We start from the raw sequence: 18179 nt of genomic DNA on the forward strand, positions 1-18179 counted from the left end.
CTGGAGAGTGTCAAGAAAGCAGAGCGCATGCAAGCAGGGAACATGTGTAGCAACTGTCACAGGTAGGATTCGAAACTCTGCCCCCGGGTCTCACGGCAGCTGCCCTACCCTCTGAGCCAAATGAGTTCTGGTCTCAAGCAAATATATGATGAGAGAGAAAATGTGCACTGTGGAGCAGAAGCTCAAATTAGCAGAAAAGAGGTGAAGAGGAAGAACTTTGTTGTGAAATGAGGTAAAGAAACTGAAATTTGTGCTTAAAACAAGTGAAAAAGCTGAACTCTGAAATCCTGCTAAAACAGTAGTAGAGGCTGATATTTTTCAGCTACTCACTGAGCCAAACTGGTTCTCACGTAACTGAAAAAAGGTGGAAAAGCTTAAAATTCTAATGAAAACAGCAGAAGAGGCTAAGTGCACTGTGGAGCAGGAGCTCTAATTAGCAGAAAAGAGGTGAAGAGGAATAATTTCTGCTGAAAAGAGGTAAAGAAGCAAAAAGCCGAGTTGAAAAGAAGTGTAGAAGCAGAAGTGCTTGCTGAAGATGGCTGTATGTGTAATGACACACTGGAGAGTGTCAAGAAAGCAGAGCGCATGCAAGCAGTGAACATGTGTAGCAGCTGTCACAGGTAGGATTCGAACCTCTGCCACCGGGTCTCACGACAGATGCCCTACCCTCTGAGCCAAATGAGTTCTGGTCACAAGCAAAGATATGATGAGAGGGAAAATGTGCACTGTGGAGCAGCAGCTCAAATTAGCAGAAAAGAGGTGAAGAGGAAGAACTTTGTTGTGAAATGAGGTAAAGAAACTGAAATTTGTGCTTAAAACAAGTGAAAAAGCTGAACTCTGAAATCCTGCTAAAACAGCAGAAGAGGCTGATATTTTTCAGCTACTCATTGAGCCAAACTGGTTCTCACGTAACTGAAAAAAGGTGGAAAAGCTTAAAATTCTAATGAAAACAGCAGAAGAGGCTGAGTGCACTGTGGAACAGAAGCTCAAATTAGCAGAAAAGAGGTGAAAACAGCAGAAGAGGGTGAGATTTGTGCTGATAAGAGGTGAAACTGCGGAACCAATCAGAGGTACTGCTTCTGTCTGCTTCATCAGGCTGTGTACTTGTATGTATTTCTGCCATAGACTGTTAACCAGAATCTGAGGTCCATATTAGAAAAGCTGCTAAAATCATTAAACTTTGCAGAATTGTAATAAATTATCAATATGAATTACCGGTCTGTGATAGTGTATAAATTTGTAGTTAAAAAAAAAAACATGTGGGCCAAGGTGGAATCGAACCCACGACCTCTGGTCTGAAGAGCGGTGTCATTACCAATCGCGCCACCTCTAAGGGGGCGGGCGCTTTGAAAAAAAGGGTGATGAGGAGTCAGAATTAGATCGCGGTGAGACGCGAAAAACGCCGTTTTTTGGAGTTACAAAACGTCGTGTAACTCAAAAACTAGGTGGGATAGAAGCATAATTCTTGCACTGGGTGAATCAGCGGACTTTGGTGTACTTTGACTGCGATTTACATAGCTCTTTGTATCTCCGTCGCGGAGATATGACGAGAGAAGAAACGGCTTCATTTTCGGAATTTGAAAAATGAGAGGAGGACAGATTTCCACCCCTCAAACAAGTCTAACTCATCTCAGAACGGTAATAGGTGAGAAAATAATTCTTGAATTGTGAGTGTCAGGAGTGTCTGAAGATATACAGGGACAAGCCTCATGTCTTAACTTTGCTTCGTTAAGGAGATATGACGATTTGAAAATGCCTTCAGTTTCAGTATTTCAGCTCTGAGTTTCACAACCTCCCCATAGACTTTGAATGGGGAGTTTTTAGACCATGTGTCACTTCGAGGCAAATTGTGAAAAAAACGTAACTCTCACAATAATTATAGTGACACTGTCTTAAAGCCAGCAAAAATACCTACGTTTTGATGTATAATTTGTGGAAGTTGAGTGGAAATTGAGCGAGTAGCAAGGAGTTGTTCAGACATGAAGAGAAAATTCAGAACGGACGAGTGTGCAGTGGGAGTTAATTGCATAGCAACCATAGCAACACATGTATTTTCTGAAAAATCACAAAGTTGTAACTGAAAACTTAAAGAGTCATTACATGAAAACGGTAACAGATATGAAAAAGCTGAATCACACAGGAATAGCCCAATCATCTGAGAACGTTTTAAAGTTTGAATGGAGTTTCTAGGTGAAAGTATGAGGAAGTAGTTAAGTTTCAAAGACAAGCAAGTTTTAGCAGAATTGTAGAAGTTTCCCATTCATTTCAATGGGACAAATTAAAGGAAAAAAGTGTAATATTTTAAAAAGTATAATAGTAATAAGTACCAAAAGATATAGCAGTCGAAAGCAGAAATAGCAGAACAGTTTAGAGTTTGAATGGTAAAAATCGGCTGAAAACTGAGGGAGTAGTTAAGCGGCAAAGAAACGGAGCAACTAGAATAATAAAGGATAAAGAATAAAGAGAAACAGGATCTCAATAGTGTGGATGCCTACGGCATCCACCCAATAAAGAGAAACAGGAACTCAATAGTGTGGATGCTTAAGCATCCACACAATTAAGTAAATAGCTTTTACAGAGGTTTAAGCACTAGATATACTAGAAAAAATTGCATTTCCTGCGAAAATGCTGTGTGGATGCCTTACGCTGAAGATTTCTGCTGAAAAAAGCAGAAAAAGTTGAAAAAACAAAAAACATTGCCCTGAGCGAGATTCGAACCTGGCCTTTCTGATCTATAGGCGGCGTCTCACCTTACTGGACCAAACTGATTCTTACAAAGAAGAGGTGGAGAGACTGACAATTCTGGTGAAATTAGCAGAAGCTGCTTAGTATTGTGCTAATAAGAGGTGAAAAGGCTAAACATTTAGCAGAAAAGAGGTGAATCAGAAGAAGTTCTGCTGAAAAGAGGTAAAGAAGCAAAAAGATGAGTTGAAAAGAGGTGTAGAAGTGCTTGCTGAAGATGGCTGTATGTGTAATGACACACTGGAGAGTGTCAAGAAAGCAGAGCGCATGCAAGCAGGGAACATGTGTAGCAACTGTCACAGGTAGGATTCGAAACTCTGCCCCCGGGTCTCACGGCAGCTGCCCTACCCTCTGAGCCAAATGAGTTCTGGTCTCAAGCAAATATATGATGAGAGAGAAAATGTGCACTGTGGAGCAGAAGCTCAAATTAGCAGAAAAGAGGTGAAGAGGAAGAACTTTGTTGTGAAATGAGGTAAAGAAACTGAAATTTGTGCTTAAAACAAGTGAAAAAGCTGAACTCTGAAATCCTGCTAAAACAGTAGTAGAGGCTGATATTTTTCAGCTACTCACTGAGCCAAACTGGTTCTCACGTAACTGAAAAAAGGTGGAAAAGCTTAAAATTCTAATGAAAACAGCAGAAGAGGCTAAGTGCACTGTGGAGCAGGAGCTCTAATTAGCAGAAAAGAGGTGAAGAGGAATAATTTCTGCTGAAAAGAGGTAAAGAAGCAAAAAGCCGAGTTGAAAAGAAGTGTAGAAGCAGAAGTGCTTGCTGAAGATGGCTGTATGTGTAATGACACACTGGAGAGTGTCAAGAAAGCAGAGCGCATGCAAGCAGTGAACATGTGTAGCAGCTGTCACAGGTAGGATTCGAACCTCTGCCACCGGGTCTCACGACAGATGCCCTACCCTCTGAGCCAAATGAGTTCTGGTCACAAGCAAAGATATGATGAGAGGGAAAATGTGCACTGTGGAGCAGCAGCTCAAATTAGCAGAAAAGAGGTGAAGAGGAAGAACTTTGTTGTGAAATGAGGTAAAGAAACTGAAATTTGTGCTTAAAACAAGTGAAAAAGCTGAACTCTGAAATCCTGCTAAAACAGCAGAAGAGGCTGATATTTTTCAGCTACTCATTGAGCCAAACTGGTTCTCACGTAACTGAAAAAAGGTGGAAAAGCTTAAAATTCTAATGAAAACAGCAGAAGAGGCTGAGTGCACTGTGGAACAGAAGCTCAAATTAGCAGAAAAGAGGTGAAAACAGCAGAAGAGGGTGAGATTTGTGCTGATAAGAGGTGAAACTGCGGAACCAATCAGAGGTACTGCTTCTGTCTGCTTCATCAGGCTGTGTACTTGTATGTATTTCTGCCATAGACTGTTAACCAGAATCTGAGGTCCATATTAGAAAAGCTGCTAAAATCATTAAACTTTGCAGAATTGTAATAAATTATCAATATGAATTACCGGTCTGTGATAGTGTATAAATTTGTAGTTAAAAAAAAAACATGTGGGCCAAGGTGGAATCGAACCCACGACCTCTGGTCTGAAGAGCGGTGTCATTACCAATCGCGCCACCTCTAAGGGGGCGGGCGCTTTGAAAAAAAGGGTGATGAGGAGTCAGAATTAGATCGCGGTGAGACGCGAAAAACGCCGTTTTTTGGAGTTACAAAACGTCGTGTAACTCAAAAACTAGGTGGGATAGAAGCATAATTCTTGCACTGGGTGAATCAGCGGACTTTGGTGTACTTTGACTGCGATTTACATAGCTCTTTGTATCTCCGTCGCGGAGATATGACGAGAGAAGAAACGGCTTCATTTTCGGAATTTGAAAAATGAGAGGAGGACAGATTTCCACCCCTCAAACAAGTCTAACTCATCTCAGAACGGTAATAGGTGAGAAAATAATTCTTGAATTGTGAGTGTCAGGAGTGTCTGAAGATATACAGGGACAAGCCTCATGTCTTAACTTTGCTTCGTTAAGGAGATATGACGATTTGAAAATGCCTTCAGTTTCAGTATTTCAGCTCTGAGTTTCACAACCTCCCCATAGACTTTGAATGGGGAGTTTTTAGACCATGTGTCACTTCGAGGCAAATTGTGAAAAAAACGTAACTCTCACAATAATTATAGTGACACTGTCTTAAAGCCAGCAAAAATACCTACGTTTTGATGTATAATTTGTGGAAGTTGAGTGGAAATTGAGCGAGTAGCAAGGAGTTGTTCAGACATGAAGAGAAAATTCAGAACGGACGAGTGTGCAGTGGGAGTTAATTGCATAGCAACCATAGCAACACATGTATTTTCTGAAAAATCACAAAGTTGTAACTGAAAACTTAAAGAGTCATTACATGAAAACGGTAACAGATATGAAAAAGCTGAATCACACAGGAATAGCCCAATCATCTGAGAACGTTTTAAAGTTTGAATGGAGTTTCTAGGTGAAAGTATGAGGAAGTAGTTAAGTTTCAAAGACAAGCAAGTTTTAGCAGAATTGTAGAAGTTTCCCATTCATTTCAATGGGACAAATTAAAGGAAAAAAGTGTAATATTTTAAAAAGTATAATAGTAATAAGTACCAAAAGATATAGCAGTCGAAAGCAGAAATAGCAGAACAGTTTAGAGTTTGAATGGTAAAAATCGGCTGAAAACTGAGGGAGTAGTTAAGCGGCAAAGAAACGGAGCAACTAGAATAATAAAGGATAAAGAATAAAGAGAAACAGGATCTCAATAGTGTGGATGCCTACGGCATCCACCCAAATATGTACATTCTCAGTATGTGTCCAACACAGTCAAAGACAAACATGTCATTGTGCATTCTCACTAGTTTCTTCCCACACTTACTAATCCTAAATGTAAGCACCACTATTATCTGCTTAGCTCAACAAGGGGAAGTTGCTGAAATGTGTTTGCTTTTCTGAATCAGGTCATTGCGTATATACTCTGAGCACGGTTTTTCAACCACTCAACATTTTTTTAATCCAGCTCTTAACTTTGTATAATGCCTGCTTATAAATATTGGTTGTTCATGTTATTTGAAGAGCTTTAAAGTGATTTGCATTCCAGTTTAATGAAAAATATTTGAACATTTAAGAGATATTGTTTGCACTTTGCATAGAAAGTATGTCTATGTTGAACTTGAGTTTTGTCTCCTGGTTTTGTGAAGTCAGGAACTTCAGTGACTAATACATGGTTAAACTGAAAGTCCATAAAAACATTTGAATAGCATTTGAGCCATACAAATACAATTAATACTGTAAGAACAAAAATATACTAAATTTTTTTAAATTAATTTTTTAACACATTGGTGTCCATTCCAGCATACAGACACACAAAATGCCCCACCCTTGGCCTGGATAACATAGCCACACACTAACCTACTGTGGCTAAGGGTGGGAGATTTGCTGTGGGGGAGGGCTTTTTTCTGGGGAAATCCGTAGCTTATAAATCTCCACTGGTTAGTGGAGCCCCCCTGAGGCGCTGACCTCCCTCCTCCCGCTGCATCCCGTCGGCACAAGAGATTCCTTCACACTGGGTGCCATAACGCTGATAGGAAAAATCAGCAGATGGTGAAACACTTTCTTAGGGCATTTTAAGGAGAAATGCTTTGTAAGATTATTTATCTGACATCTTTGATTCCAGTCACAGATGCAATGCATTTTGTATTTGAATTCAAAAGTATGTTATCCTAATTTTGTTTTCTTACATATTTTACACATGCAGAAAAGTCTTTAAATCCCCTGCATGCACTTATGACCAACAGAAGGAGGAAAAGAATCTCACTCTAAGCTTATTAATGCATCCTGGTTGTTCTCCAGAATGGGCTTGCTAGTTGCCATAGCAACCAGGCCTTAGATATTGTTGAGTAGGAGAAGCTGGATGTAGAAGTCGATGTAGAATTCACATATTACCCTGTAACCCTGGCTGGTGTTTTTTTCTTTTAAATGTAAAGTAGCCTATCTAACTTTAAAAAGGAAAATACCTGTAGTTAAAGTACGATTATTATTTGGCATTTATATTATATCACCAGTCGTATCTAGTACTTTAGATCTTTTAATATAAACAAATGCCTCTGAATGTGAGGCTCTGACTGAAAATCTAAATTTCAGTGGTTGTCTGCCAGTGTCTGCAGAAATCAACAGGCGACAGTGCTCTCCATCTTAAGTGCTGATGTGTGTTCACGCCTAGTCAAGCTGAGGAAAATCAAAAGACACTGAAAAATTAAGGAGGTCATTCTTTCAGCTCTACTGAGTGAGGAAGGGATGGAGGCTTTACCAACCATTAACAGTTACAGAAAGAGGTTGAACAATTGCAGACAATGATACGTACTATCATAGATGTGGAGTTCGCTTAAATGTCATATTTTCACTCATCCATCCCAGCATTTATTTTCTTCCAAGCAGTGGGAACAGGAGTAGAGTTGTGCAGACCTTCCACTCCCTGGCTCTGCAAGCTCTTCCAAAGCGTCCCTGAGGTATTCCAAGCAAACAAAGACAACATAATGTTGATCCCTAGACTACCTTAATTGGCTCCTGACAATTTCTGCCATTTGCATCTGCAGTCTCATTCGTATGTTCACTACCCACAGGTTAAATCCTCACCTTTGCCTTTTGGCTCAACTCTCTGTTTTTGCCACAACACACTGCGTTCTTCCCACACTTTTGAATACAACTCCAAGATGCTTGATCTCCTCCTAATGAGACAACAACTCATCTCCCAAACCCTGGCTGAACCTACAGATTGTGTCCATAAACGTTATGGACATAATCAGTGGTACAGTCCACATTAACTGGCAGAGTCAAACACTTACAGGGATCTGGTGGCCCATAGCAGCAATGCACCTCTCAAAGGGCATCCCAAGGGATACAGTATATGCCTTTTCTGTGTTTACAAAGTACGTTTGCTTAAGAACCAGTGAAAGGGCTGAATGGATGGTCTGGTGTTTTGCAACCATTAGATAAAAGCCTCCTTTATCTTTCTCAAATCTGAGCTTTGACTGATGCTTGTTTTATGCTTTGAGTGGGTGTAGCTCAAAGGTAGTCCGCAGACACTCATGGACTATGTCTATAGTTTTCATGCTGTAATTTTTTATCTTTAAAGTTTGTTTCAGGCTTCTCCCATTTCCAGTGAACTTCGCTCTTGCTAGATTTCATGTTCCAGTAGTATCTGCTCTGCAGTGATAACAAGCTCATCGAATTCTGTAAATATTAAGAAATGGCGCTCCAGTGCTTCCTTTAATACCTCCTTTAACATAGGACACTGGATCATCCTTTATGAAAGTAGAAAATGACATGATCCATAATCATACACCATCATCAAGCTGAAGTGGCATAGATGATTTAAATGTTAGCTTCAGTGCCCCCCGCCCATGCACATGTAGTAGTTCATTTTTGGGACATTGTAGTCTAAACACAGCAAACATTCATTATCACATCTTTTGTGGAGGCACAGTCAGATTTTCTGAGCTCAAAGGTTCTCTGTTCCTTATGAAGTCCCCATTTAGATCAGCTCAGCAGCAGAAAGTTACAGAACTCATCCACCAGAACGCTCCTAAACAGTTTAATAGATTATTTTGTTTCTTTGTTTTGAACTGTTACTGCACTTGACCCATGCTGCTCAGCAGTCTGATTAAAATCACATGTATTGTTACAGCAAAAAGAAATCTAATGGTCATCTGCAGCTAATGGTCTGTTGAGGCTATGGAGATCCTATCAGTACACCATTGTCCTATCTCTATTAAAAGCCTAGGCTCTTGGACAACATGAGAAGCTAGGCAGTCAGCCAGAAACACTTATCATCCTGTCATCTATTTTTCACTAGCTTTACAGCTCAGCTGTACTTCACAGTGAGCATCTCTGAGAGCTTGGCGATTTGGGACCATCAAAGCGATCTTAATCTGTGTGAATCTGAATAGATTTGGCACCAGAAAAAATAACATTTGTGATAAAAAATAAACACAAAAAACAGTGTTTTGCTAAGGTTCATATATTTTCTGAGCAGTGAAAAGGTATAAAATAGCTTTATTGAGGAACTCCTTTAGATCAGACATCAAAAGTCACCTATGAGGGACATATTCAGACAATAAGTCCTTCTGTCTAAAAGGATTCAGTAAATTAATCCATGCCAAAATCATAAAGAATTCTTATTTCTTTTTTTGAAATGACGACATATTGCTGGCACTGGAGATTTAAGTATGTGGAGCGGGAGGCTCCACTCTCAGCAAAAGCAATGAACATGAGGGGACTGACTGGACTGACAATGGGGACAAAAGTTTGACTGACTTGCCACTGACACCCAAGATTGCACCTACTCGCGATCGTGGCTCAAGAGTTGGCAGTTTATTTTGTAATCGGAAGGTTGCTGGTTCGAGCCCCGGCTCAGACAGTCTCAGTCGTTGTGTCCTTGGGCAAGACACTTCACCCGTTGCCTACTGTTGGTGGTCAGAGGGCCCGGTGGTGTCAGTGTCCGGGAGCCTCGCCTCTGTCAGTGCGCCCCAGGGCAGCTGTGGCTACAATGTAGCTTGCCATCACCAGTGTGTGAATGGGTGGATGACTGGATGTAGTGTAAAGCGTTTTGGGGTCCTTAGGGACTAAGTAAAGTGCGATGCAAATACAGGCTATTTACTCCACCCAGCCAGGGTGGAAAGGAGGGATCTATGTTTTTACAGGAGGAGGAGAGGATGAAGGCGACATCCTAGTTTCGCATGAGCTTCTGACCCATGCAGATCTTTTAGTTGCCACTTTTCTGTGTGTATGTACTAGCAGTGTGTTATTATGACATCGTGTTGTTGACAATGCAAAGATCACAGTGAGAAACTGGTGTAATGTGTTATTACACCAGTTTCTCACCTTAACTAGGATAGACTGGTTAAGGTGGGGACCACTAATGCTGGTACGCTGACGCAGAGGCGTAGACACCATGTGCTAGCATGTAGGTCATTGGGGAATTTAGACCCAACTTTAGGGTCAGCCACTTATATAGACGCTTTAGGAGGGCCCAGAGGGGTCCCTAATAAATACCAGGTAGCATCAGGTTTTGAAAACATACCAGTCCTTTCAGCTTTCTTTACAGCCACACCAACTAAAAATGTGGATAAGATTAACTATGTCCATTACGATGTTAATGTTAAGGCTTGCCAATTTGACTACGGATGCAATTGAGGGATTAGCTGAGCAGGTGGCTCCTAGCTCTCTGATGGCTGTACAAAATAGGATGGCCCTTGATATGCTGTTGGCTGAAAAAGGGGGTGTCTGTGGGATGTTTGGAGACATGTGCTGCACATTCATTCCAGACAACACGGCCCCTGTGACCAGAGAGGGACTGAGAACATTATCCAAGGAAATGCATGAACATTCAGGGGTGAACAATCCTCTGGAGGAGTGGATGATGTTTGGGCAGTGGAAAGGGTTTATTTTGTCAATCATGGTGCAAGATAGATGTTGTTGCTCAAAAGTTAAAAACTGCTAGACATTGGGGATGTGAAACTATGTGTAGGCCAGTGGAAACAGAAGAGCACGAAACAAGTGTTAAAATTAAAGATAAAAACCATAAAGCAAATGAGACGTGTTGAAAAATAAAGGTTAAGAACTAGGGTGCAGGGCACAACTGAATTTCCACTGCCATGTGGGTGGGATGACAGTGATAAACATGTTGTGATTGGCTGACTGGGGGACTGCTCCCTGTTGGCAAGGAGGGGTGTAATGAAAAGGTATAAAATAGCTTTATTGAAGAAATGCCTTAGATCATACATCAAATCATTCTCTAAATCATACTTTAGAACATACTCTGTGCAGCTTAGAGTTTGATGTGTGTGATCTCCATATGCATATGCTTTGCTGAATAAAGAGTTGAAGTTGGACTTCACGTCTCCGACTGACTTCTTGCCATCTAAAGAATCGGGTGAAGCCGGCGTGCTTCGACAGCAGCAACCATGTCATGGATGTATTACTTATAACTAAAAACTTAGACTGGTTATAATATACTAAGAGGAAAAACAAAGTATTTAGGACCAGTGTTGGTCAAGTTACTTGAAAAAAGTAATCAGTAAATAATTACTGATTACTTCCCCAAAAAAGTAATCCCGTTACTTTACTGATTACTTATTTTCAAAAGTAATTAATTACTTAGTTACTTTTTAAAAACACGATTTACAACCTGAAGAGGTGATAAAGCGATAGATCTTTCAGCCCAATTCTACTTTTTCTACATAATCCATCATACAAAATGTAATCAAATGGAAAAGTCTCTTTTTTTAAACTTGTTTTATCAGTTTTAATCTTTTAACTTTATGCATCAAGCAAAAATTTAATGATATGCAACATTCTCTGACTTGAATAAATTAGTTTAACATTTAAACCTATTTTCTACACATTCCAGCACATAAAATAAAATATTTTTTGTGTTTACACTCAGTCTTTCAAATAGATGCAAGTAAAACACAGCAGAAAATAAATAAAGTCAAAGACTCAGCGGTCCTGTTGCTCTATTTTCACCTGTAAAGCAGGACTACGGTAGGCGGAGGTTTACCCTGGTGCAGGTGTGCCGCGATCAGTTGAAGAATCCACGACTTTCTCTGTGAGTTTCCCATTACGTCATTGCGCACTCGGTGCTTGCTCGGAAGTTTAGGGGTTTTTTTCGCTGTAAAAAGAAGTTTTCTTCCCACGCACGATGGACGCTAATGTTTTTGTCACTTTTTATGGAATCAAACTCAAAGTAAGGTCAGTACTTCCACACTTTAAACGCTGCACGCTCATGCTCTCTCCCACAATCGATATGTGATCCATTGTTGATCTGCACACAGCTGTTGTCACGAACGGCGCACTCGCTTACATCACGGTCGTGAGACATTCTCGCAAAAAATCACGGTTTTAGTAACGCAGTAACGCAGCGTTCCTACGGGAAAGTAACGGTAATCTAATTACCGTTTTTGCAATAGTAATCCCTTACTTTACTCGTTACTTGAAAAAAGTAATCAGATTACAGTAACGCGTTACTCTCTGTTTAGGACTAGTATGGCTAGATGTTGAAGTTAATGCCAATGATCTCTCTTGTAAGTACTGTACATTGGGTATTTTACATATCAAATACTCAGATTTATAAAACCACCACCCAATCTAACGTTTATGCCACAAGTGCCCTAAAACAGCATTATTGGTAATTACCCAAATCTTTGTTTATTTTTATGTAATAGTTAATCCACCAACATGTGCAAAATCTTTAATCAAAATTAGATTTTGCTACAATATAATTATTGCTGTTATCTGTGAATTTTCAAATTAACTCTTTTATTTTAAAAAAGGGAAGCAGATTAATACATTATCATTAAAATGCCAAATTACAGTTATTTAATTGTATTCATGAACCGAAAAATTTGTTTTGGTGACTGAATATTATGCTTCATTAATTTCTGACTTCTCAGTGCAGTCCGGGTCAAATTTGGGTAAAAACAAAAATCACGAATTCAGTTTGCTATTTGCCTAACAACATTATTTTTTCTCTTTCTATGACAAAGTCTAATATATTTGTTAAGCACTGTACAACGTGTAGGAAATGACAGTGTTTAATTTTACATTGTCTGGCAGGAAAGCCACTTAAATAAAAAATTAAAAAGCAGTCATTCGGTAGTGAGCACAAATGAGTGAGCACAAGTTTAGCTTTATTCATCCCAAGGGTTGGAAAATTCTTGAATTATAGCAGATAAAAACACTCAAGGAAACCAATAACAAAACAGCTTAAATAAAACAGAATAGTTCAATAAAAATGTAATATGACAAACCAAAACCGCTCAATAACGTGCACAAAATGAAGGAACTTATTTAAAAGGGAAAAAGTATAGAATGAAACACCAGCTATTGATATAATAGGACATTTAATATTGGGTGGGTGGAGAAAACATTTCACATTATATTATTCTATCTCCAGTTTAAGCTTGACTATTAAAATCATTATCCATGGAATTAAGTTAATGAATTTTGCATAGACTGTATGATGCTGTTGGGAGATCCCTGAGCAAAATGATACTTTATGACTGAAAATATAGGAATGTGCATGTAATGGTAGAAATATTAAGTCATTAACATAGCAGTATAGTAGAGTGTTCTTTTAGACAAGTTTTTGCATACAGGGAGTACTGGTACATAGAGTCATTACACTGAACATATGGTGTTTATTTTCTAGGCACAATCATGACTGTTCAGCTTGTTTTGTTGCAGCTCTAAATGAAGATGTGTCAGCACATTCAACTTATGTTGCTATGGGCAGAGGTTTTTTTTGACATTGAGGGGAAAAAAAAGACCAAAGCATCTTTGGTCTTTAGTTAACAGCAGTTTTTTATAAAAAAAAAAAAAAAGAAAGAAAAAACAGTGATTCAGCTCGTTGTATTTCTAAAATTGAAATCTCCAGTCAATAAAAATGCTGAAACACGCTTTGTAACCAAGAGCATTTATTTTTATTTAAAAAAATGAAAGGGAAAAGCTTTCATGTCTTCCTGCCACAGTGACTGGGTGTTTAGCAAACCAATTAAGGAATCTGCTAATTTCTTCATAGAGTAGATTCTATCAGCATTTTTCAGGTTTCTCCCAAAATGAGAGACTGATTGAGAGACAGTGAGGCTGTGATGTCTGAAAATTTTGTAATATGCGAATATTCAGTAATATCTAACATTCATTATCAACTGTTATTTTTAAAATAACATTTCGTTATGCTGGTGAAACACAATGGTGAACAGTAAGGCAGCTCACTATAAGCTCAGTATAACCACTGCATAAATTTATAAAATGCAAATGGTACACCTTCAGCTCCTCTGCACAGGCCATTAAGAAATAATGGTATGATGTAATGCTGCCGCCTACTGGCAGAAACAGACACAGCATATATCATGGTAGAGACCTTTTACCATTATATAAGCGATAACAAGAAATTACGTCATGCATCATCCAAATCAAATCACATCAAATTACAGTCAGGTAAATACTGGTGAGGTATAATAGTTTGAGAAGGACTTTGTTTTGAATAACTGAAAATAAATGAGTTCATCATTTCACACATAAAACAGTGACAGCGCAGTTATTCAGTCGGTATCTTTAATAATTAACCAATGAATGTTTGGCTGGCTGACGGACCTTTATTTCCTTAAAGGAAACAGAAGCTCTGCTCCATGCTGGTGAAGACCACAGCTCTAGAACAGCAGAAACACATCCGTCAAAAGTGCAGCTACAATTACACTGGTGTATTAGTTCTGTTTTGTGCATTAGGTTATTCAGCATCACAGAAAGAAATACTTAAATTAAAAAAAACCCATTAACTTTAATAGCTACTTGTATATAAGCAGTGTTTTTAAAGCAGCTGCTGTGCAGGCAACAGCTGGATGTAACAGTTTCCTGGTATACATTTCCACTGCAAGCAACCAAGACCCAGCTATTCCACCACTGAAGGACATGTGTCAATATTTACCTCCTAAATTTACTGCAGCCAACTGGTGCATTCAACATTCTTACAAAATCAATTTTCTCTTCAGCTCACTTTTGCAAAAATAAACAAACAAATAAACAAAAGTAGAGAGTTTGTGCATACTTAAGGCATTGCCTTCAGGTGAACAGGTGTCAGAGCACTTATCCATCTGGCTTTGTGGAACAAGATTGTGGGGAGCTAAGGACTTCGCTTAGGCTTCACTTTAAAACGTCCTGTACTCAAAACAGGGCATTGTCAAAAAAAGCAAATTTCTACACAAATAAATTTGATTTATTCCCCTTTGCATGTGTTTTGACCCTGCTCTCTTATTTTGTCTCCAACACAAAAAAAGTAATGATTGTAAACTCTTAACTGGCCGTACTGAAAATCATGCAGTTATTAGCATTTCCCTACTGCAATATGCGAGAAATATGTCACCTCCTGATAATCTATTTAGCTCTTTGTATTTATGAATCTTAATATGAGATACAATGCCACTTAATCATGGATGACCTACCAGGGTTGAGAATTCTCTCTGCAGCTTTGTGCTCGTGGTGCCTGCGGAGGATGTTTTGTGCCTTCCTCTGGTTTGTGCTTATATCAGGCGCAGCCTTGATTTCTGTTGCTGTCAGGTTGTTCTTGATGGCTTTTGAAGCTGTGGAGCGAGCCAGGCTGGGAAGTAGGTTCTGGTATTCTTCATCGGTGAAGTCTGGCTCTGGGCCCTCTACATCACTGACTCTTAAAAGGGAAACACAATATATGTTATGATTCTTTCACATCGCTTTGACTGCTAAACAAATATTTGTGAGAGTTGCAATAGTATTGTTCTGGATCTTTTCATCATCATTAGCATTAATAGTTGCACGTGTCGTCACATATTTGTAGTTCCATATACAAAAAAGGCAAACATTTATTTTTAAAGATGAATATTACATCAGATATAAAGCTGCCAACATACCTCCCTTTAGTTAAAATAGTGTAAACTTCCAGCACCAACAGCTCAGCTGCTCCTGGTTTACAATGGATTGTTCCATCAATGGCCTCCTTCTTCAAGTACAGATTCCGCTTCTCTAAAGACTGAATCAATAAACTTTGTAGATTATATTTAAACACTTGAATGGAGAAGGAAACCACTTTACGATTCAGTTAACACAGGCACTGTGGGTAGTGAAAATGTCACATCCCAGCGGGACCTCAACACAGGGTTGGACTGGTAAATCTGGCATACTGGGCATTTTGTGCACCAGCTGTACAAGCACTGACAACAGCCCATTCATTTATTTTCAATACTGACACTGGATTGCCCAATCAATCTCTTAATGTGACCAGCCCATCCCCTTTGCTGTGTGGAAGAAGTGGTGAAAAGGTGAAGCTGAAAAGCTGAAAGAAAACAATAAAAAGAAATTAAGAACAACCAACATGTTAGCTGTCGGGGCTGCTGCTCCACCATGAACCGGGAACAACTAGTAACCAATCTTCAGTTACAGCACGCTGTTGCTGCAAGTGCCTGCTGTGGAGAAGTGAGGGGGAGATGGAGGTAGATGAAATTGACGTGGTGAGAAAATAGATGAAGGGACATAATAAAGAAGGAACTTTGACCACGAGCCATTGCTAATAGCTGAAGTTTAGCTTTTAACTGTACCAACTATTTAAGTCCACGTCCAGCCCTGCTTCAACATATGCATTTAAAGCTCCATGCTGTCTGTGTGTCTGTGCCCCTGGTGTATTGCAGATTAACCAAAACATTTATTTATGACACTTGCAGTAGCAGTAGCCTGCAACAAGTAAGAGAAACTTGAACTTGTATTATTTAAACACCAAACTGTAGCTGGAAGATGCATTTCAGTGACATGCCAACTGCAGTGAATAAAAAAAGCATTTCTTCGTGGCTCATTATATTTTTGAATATTTTGCTCTGCTCACCCGCTCTATCTGGCTCCAGTTCCACTGTTTGGCAGAAAGCGATGTTCCTCTGTCGTATGAGTGCAATGAAAAGTCTCGGGGGTAATAATGAGAAAATATCTGTGCCACAAGGTAGCCGCTGGAAAAATCTCTGGAAATGAAATACAGAAATAACAATATGCACTTACTGGCTCTACCAGTGGAATTTGCCTTAGCACTTGGTTATTCCTTGTCATAGCAGATTTATTGTTATCCTTGCGTTTTCCTTCTTTTTTAATCAACCTCACATAATCCTGCTCCTTTTAAGTTGGTTATTCGCTTCATATTTTATGCATTGTAAGTTTGTGTTTAAATGAGGAAACGGAAGAAAATGGGCCACATGGTAGTTCAGAATTTGGATATGCTGTATATAAATTAGGAAATTGATACAAACACAGTTTACAGTGTGCTGGAAATTGGGTGGGTGGGTGTGAGGGGGAGGTAGATTGAGGTAGATTTTGTGTGGTGATATTGTATTGATACAGGGACACCAAATATCACTTTAATTTAATTTTAAACAAATTAAAATATTCTGGAATTACTATGAGGACTCACCTCACGCACCACAATCCTGAGATAATGATAGCCAGACAAACTTCAATTAAATTGGCTCAACTCTAAGCCCATCCAACACTGGACACACTTAGCTTGACAAAGCCAGCTCTTTTACACAATTTTCAAACAGCCTCATGCTTTAAAACTTACAAGCTGATGAATGACCTCCTTTTAATTTCAAAGAGACATTTTTCTTCATAAGGTCTGGCCTGCACAGTCCCATCCACTCAGTTTCCTTCTCATTCATGCTGGTTACCATGATTGCTGCAGAAGCACTAAACCACTGTTAGCCAACTAATGAAATTAAGATTGCACTGCAACAACCTATCTTTACCAAACTGTATGAATTTAACTTCCAGTTCATGTGTATCAGTAGAATTCAGCTAAGGGGGTACATCAATGCCGTAATGGGTACTGTATGTGTGTGTGTGGATTTATATATATCATGAATGTATGTATTGTGCATTCATTTATTCCTCTATTCCTCTTTTCTGCTGAACTAACAGTTCAGCTGCTGTTCTGATCTTCGGGATTCAGAGGTTATCCACAGATCTCCTTTTTTCAGTCACAAGAGTCCAGGAGCTAATAAAAAGTGCGACATCGTGTGCATATATAAAATGTGCAGGCTTAGATACAGCGTGACACTTGGTCACCCTAGTTTTATGTGATTTTTTTTTCTTTTTTTTTATTCTGCAGTTACATGTTTTTTTAAGTTAGAAAAAAGATTAAATGGTATCTAAAAATGGTATCTACATTCAATTTAGCTAGCTAACAGTAGGTTAGTAAAAACACAACATAATACTTTTCTAACAATATGCAGGAAAATAGACGTGTAAAAATATATATATATATTTTTTTTAAATTACACATATCCTCTTTTAAATATTCTTCTTCTTTTCTTTTATTCGTATTTGTGATTCACAAAATAGGTTCTGTACCTGCGCACATTTTTGGGATAAAATGCCAAGTCCAGAGTTTGCAGCCACTTGACTACTTCTCTTGGTAGTCCTGTTTTCTTGGGACATTCTGCGAAACATATGCTGCTCCGAGCCATGAAATCTACACACCAGTGACTTTTCTATCGCTGTTACCAGTCACCTCCATAAATCAAGCCGAGATCTGCTTTTTTTTAAGGGAGGGCTAATTGACGAGCTCCTGGCCTGTTTTGTTGAGATTTCTATGACAACGGCACTCTGCGGTGCTAAACCGTGTCGGTAGCGGCGTGCTGCCCTCTAGAGGATGAGCGGTCTGTTTCTTCAGTTATTTATTTATTTGGCTAACATTTGTATAAAGCTTTTAAATAATAGTGCTACCCAATAAATAATACTAGAGCATACACAACTGCATGTAATATAACAATGAAACTGAAATAATTCATTAGAAATACTGAAGCTAAACTCAGATATATGAAATAAAAAATCAAAATACGGCCAAAATATTATCAAATGGCACATGAATATCTTGTTAATAATATGTTAGAGCATGAAAGTTCCATTCAGCTACACA

At 39.0% G+C, this 18179-nt stretch overlaps 1 protein-coding gene across 2 annotated transcripts in view; it reads right to left on the minus strand.

Annotated features, from left to right (window-relative positions):
* The window catches only part of spata4 (spermatogenesis associated 4), a 25140-nt gene extending 7274 nt beyond the window's left edge, over positions 1–17866 (minus strand). Inside the window, exons 1-5 of one of the 2 annotated variants that reach the window (XM_076889422.1) lie at positions 17612–17866; positions 16101–16230; positions 15136–15254; positions 14695–14915; positions 7059–7198 (exon numbers count right to left, since the gene is read on the minus strand). In XM_076889422.1, the coding sequence (XP_076745537.1) occupies positions 7095–7198; positions 14695–14915; positions 15136–15254; positions 16101–16230; positions 17612–17727 (690 nt within the window). In that variant the 5' untranslated portion in view covers positions 17728–17866 and the 3' untranslated portion in view covers positions 7059–7094. Of the gene's footprint in view, positions 1–7058; positions 7199–12363; positions 13906–14694; positions 14916–15135; positions 15255–16100; positions 16231–17611 lie in introns of those variants that run through there. The other variant, XM_004553618.5, reaches the window with a different exon arrangement.
* Between the last annotated feature and the right edge of the window lie 313 nt (positions 17867–18179).

Source organism: Maylandia zebra, linkage group LG2, assembly GCF_041146795.1.
Source record: "Maylandia zebra isolate NMK-2024a linkage group LG2, Mzebra_GT3a, whole genome shotgun sequence".
In the NCBI taxonomy this organism is placed as follows: Eukaryota; Metazoa; Chordata; class Actinopteri; order Cichliformes; family Cichlidae; genus Maylandia; species Maylandia zebra.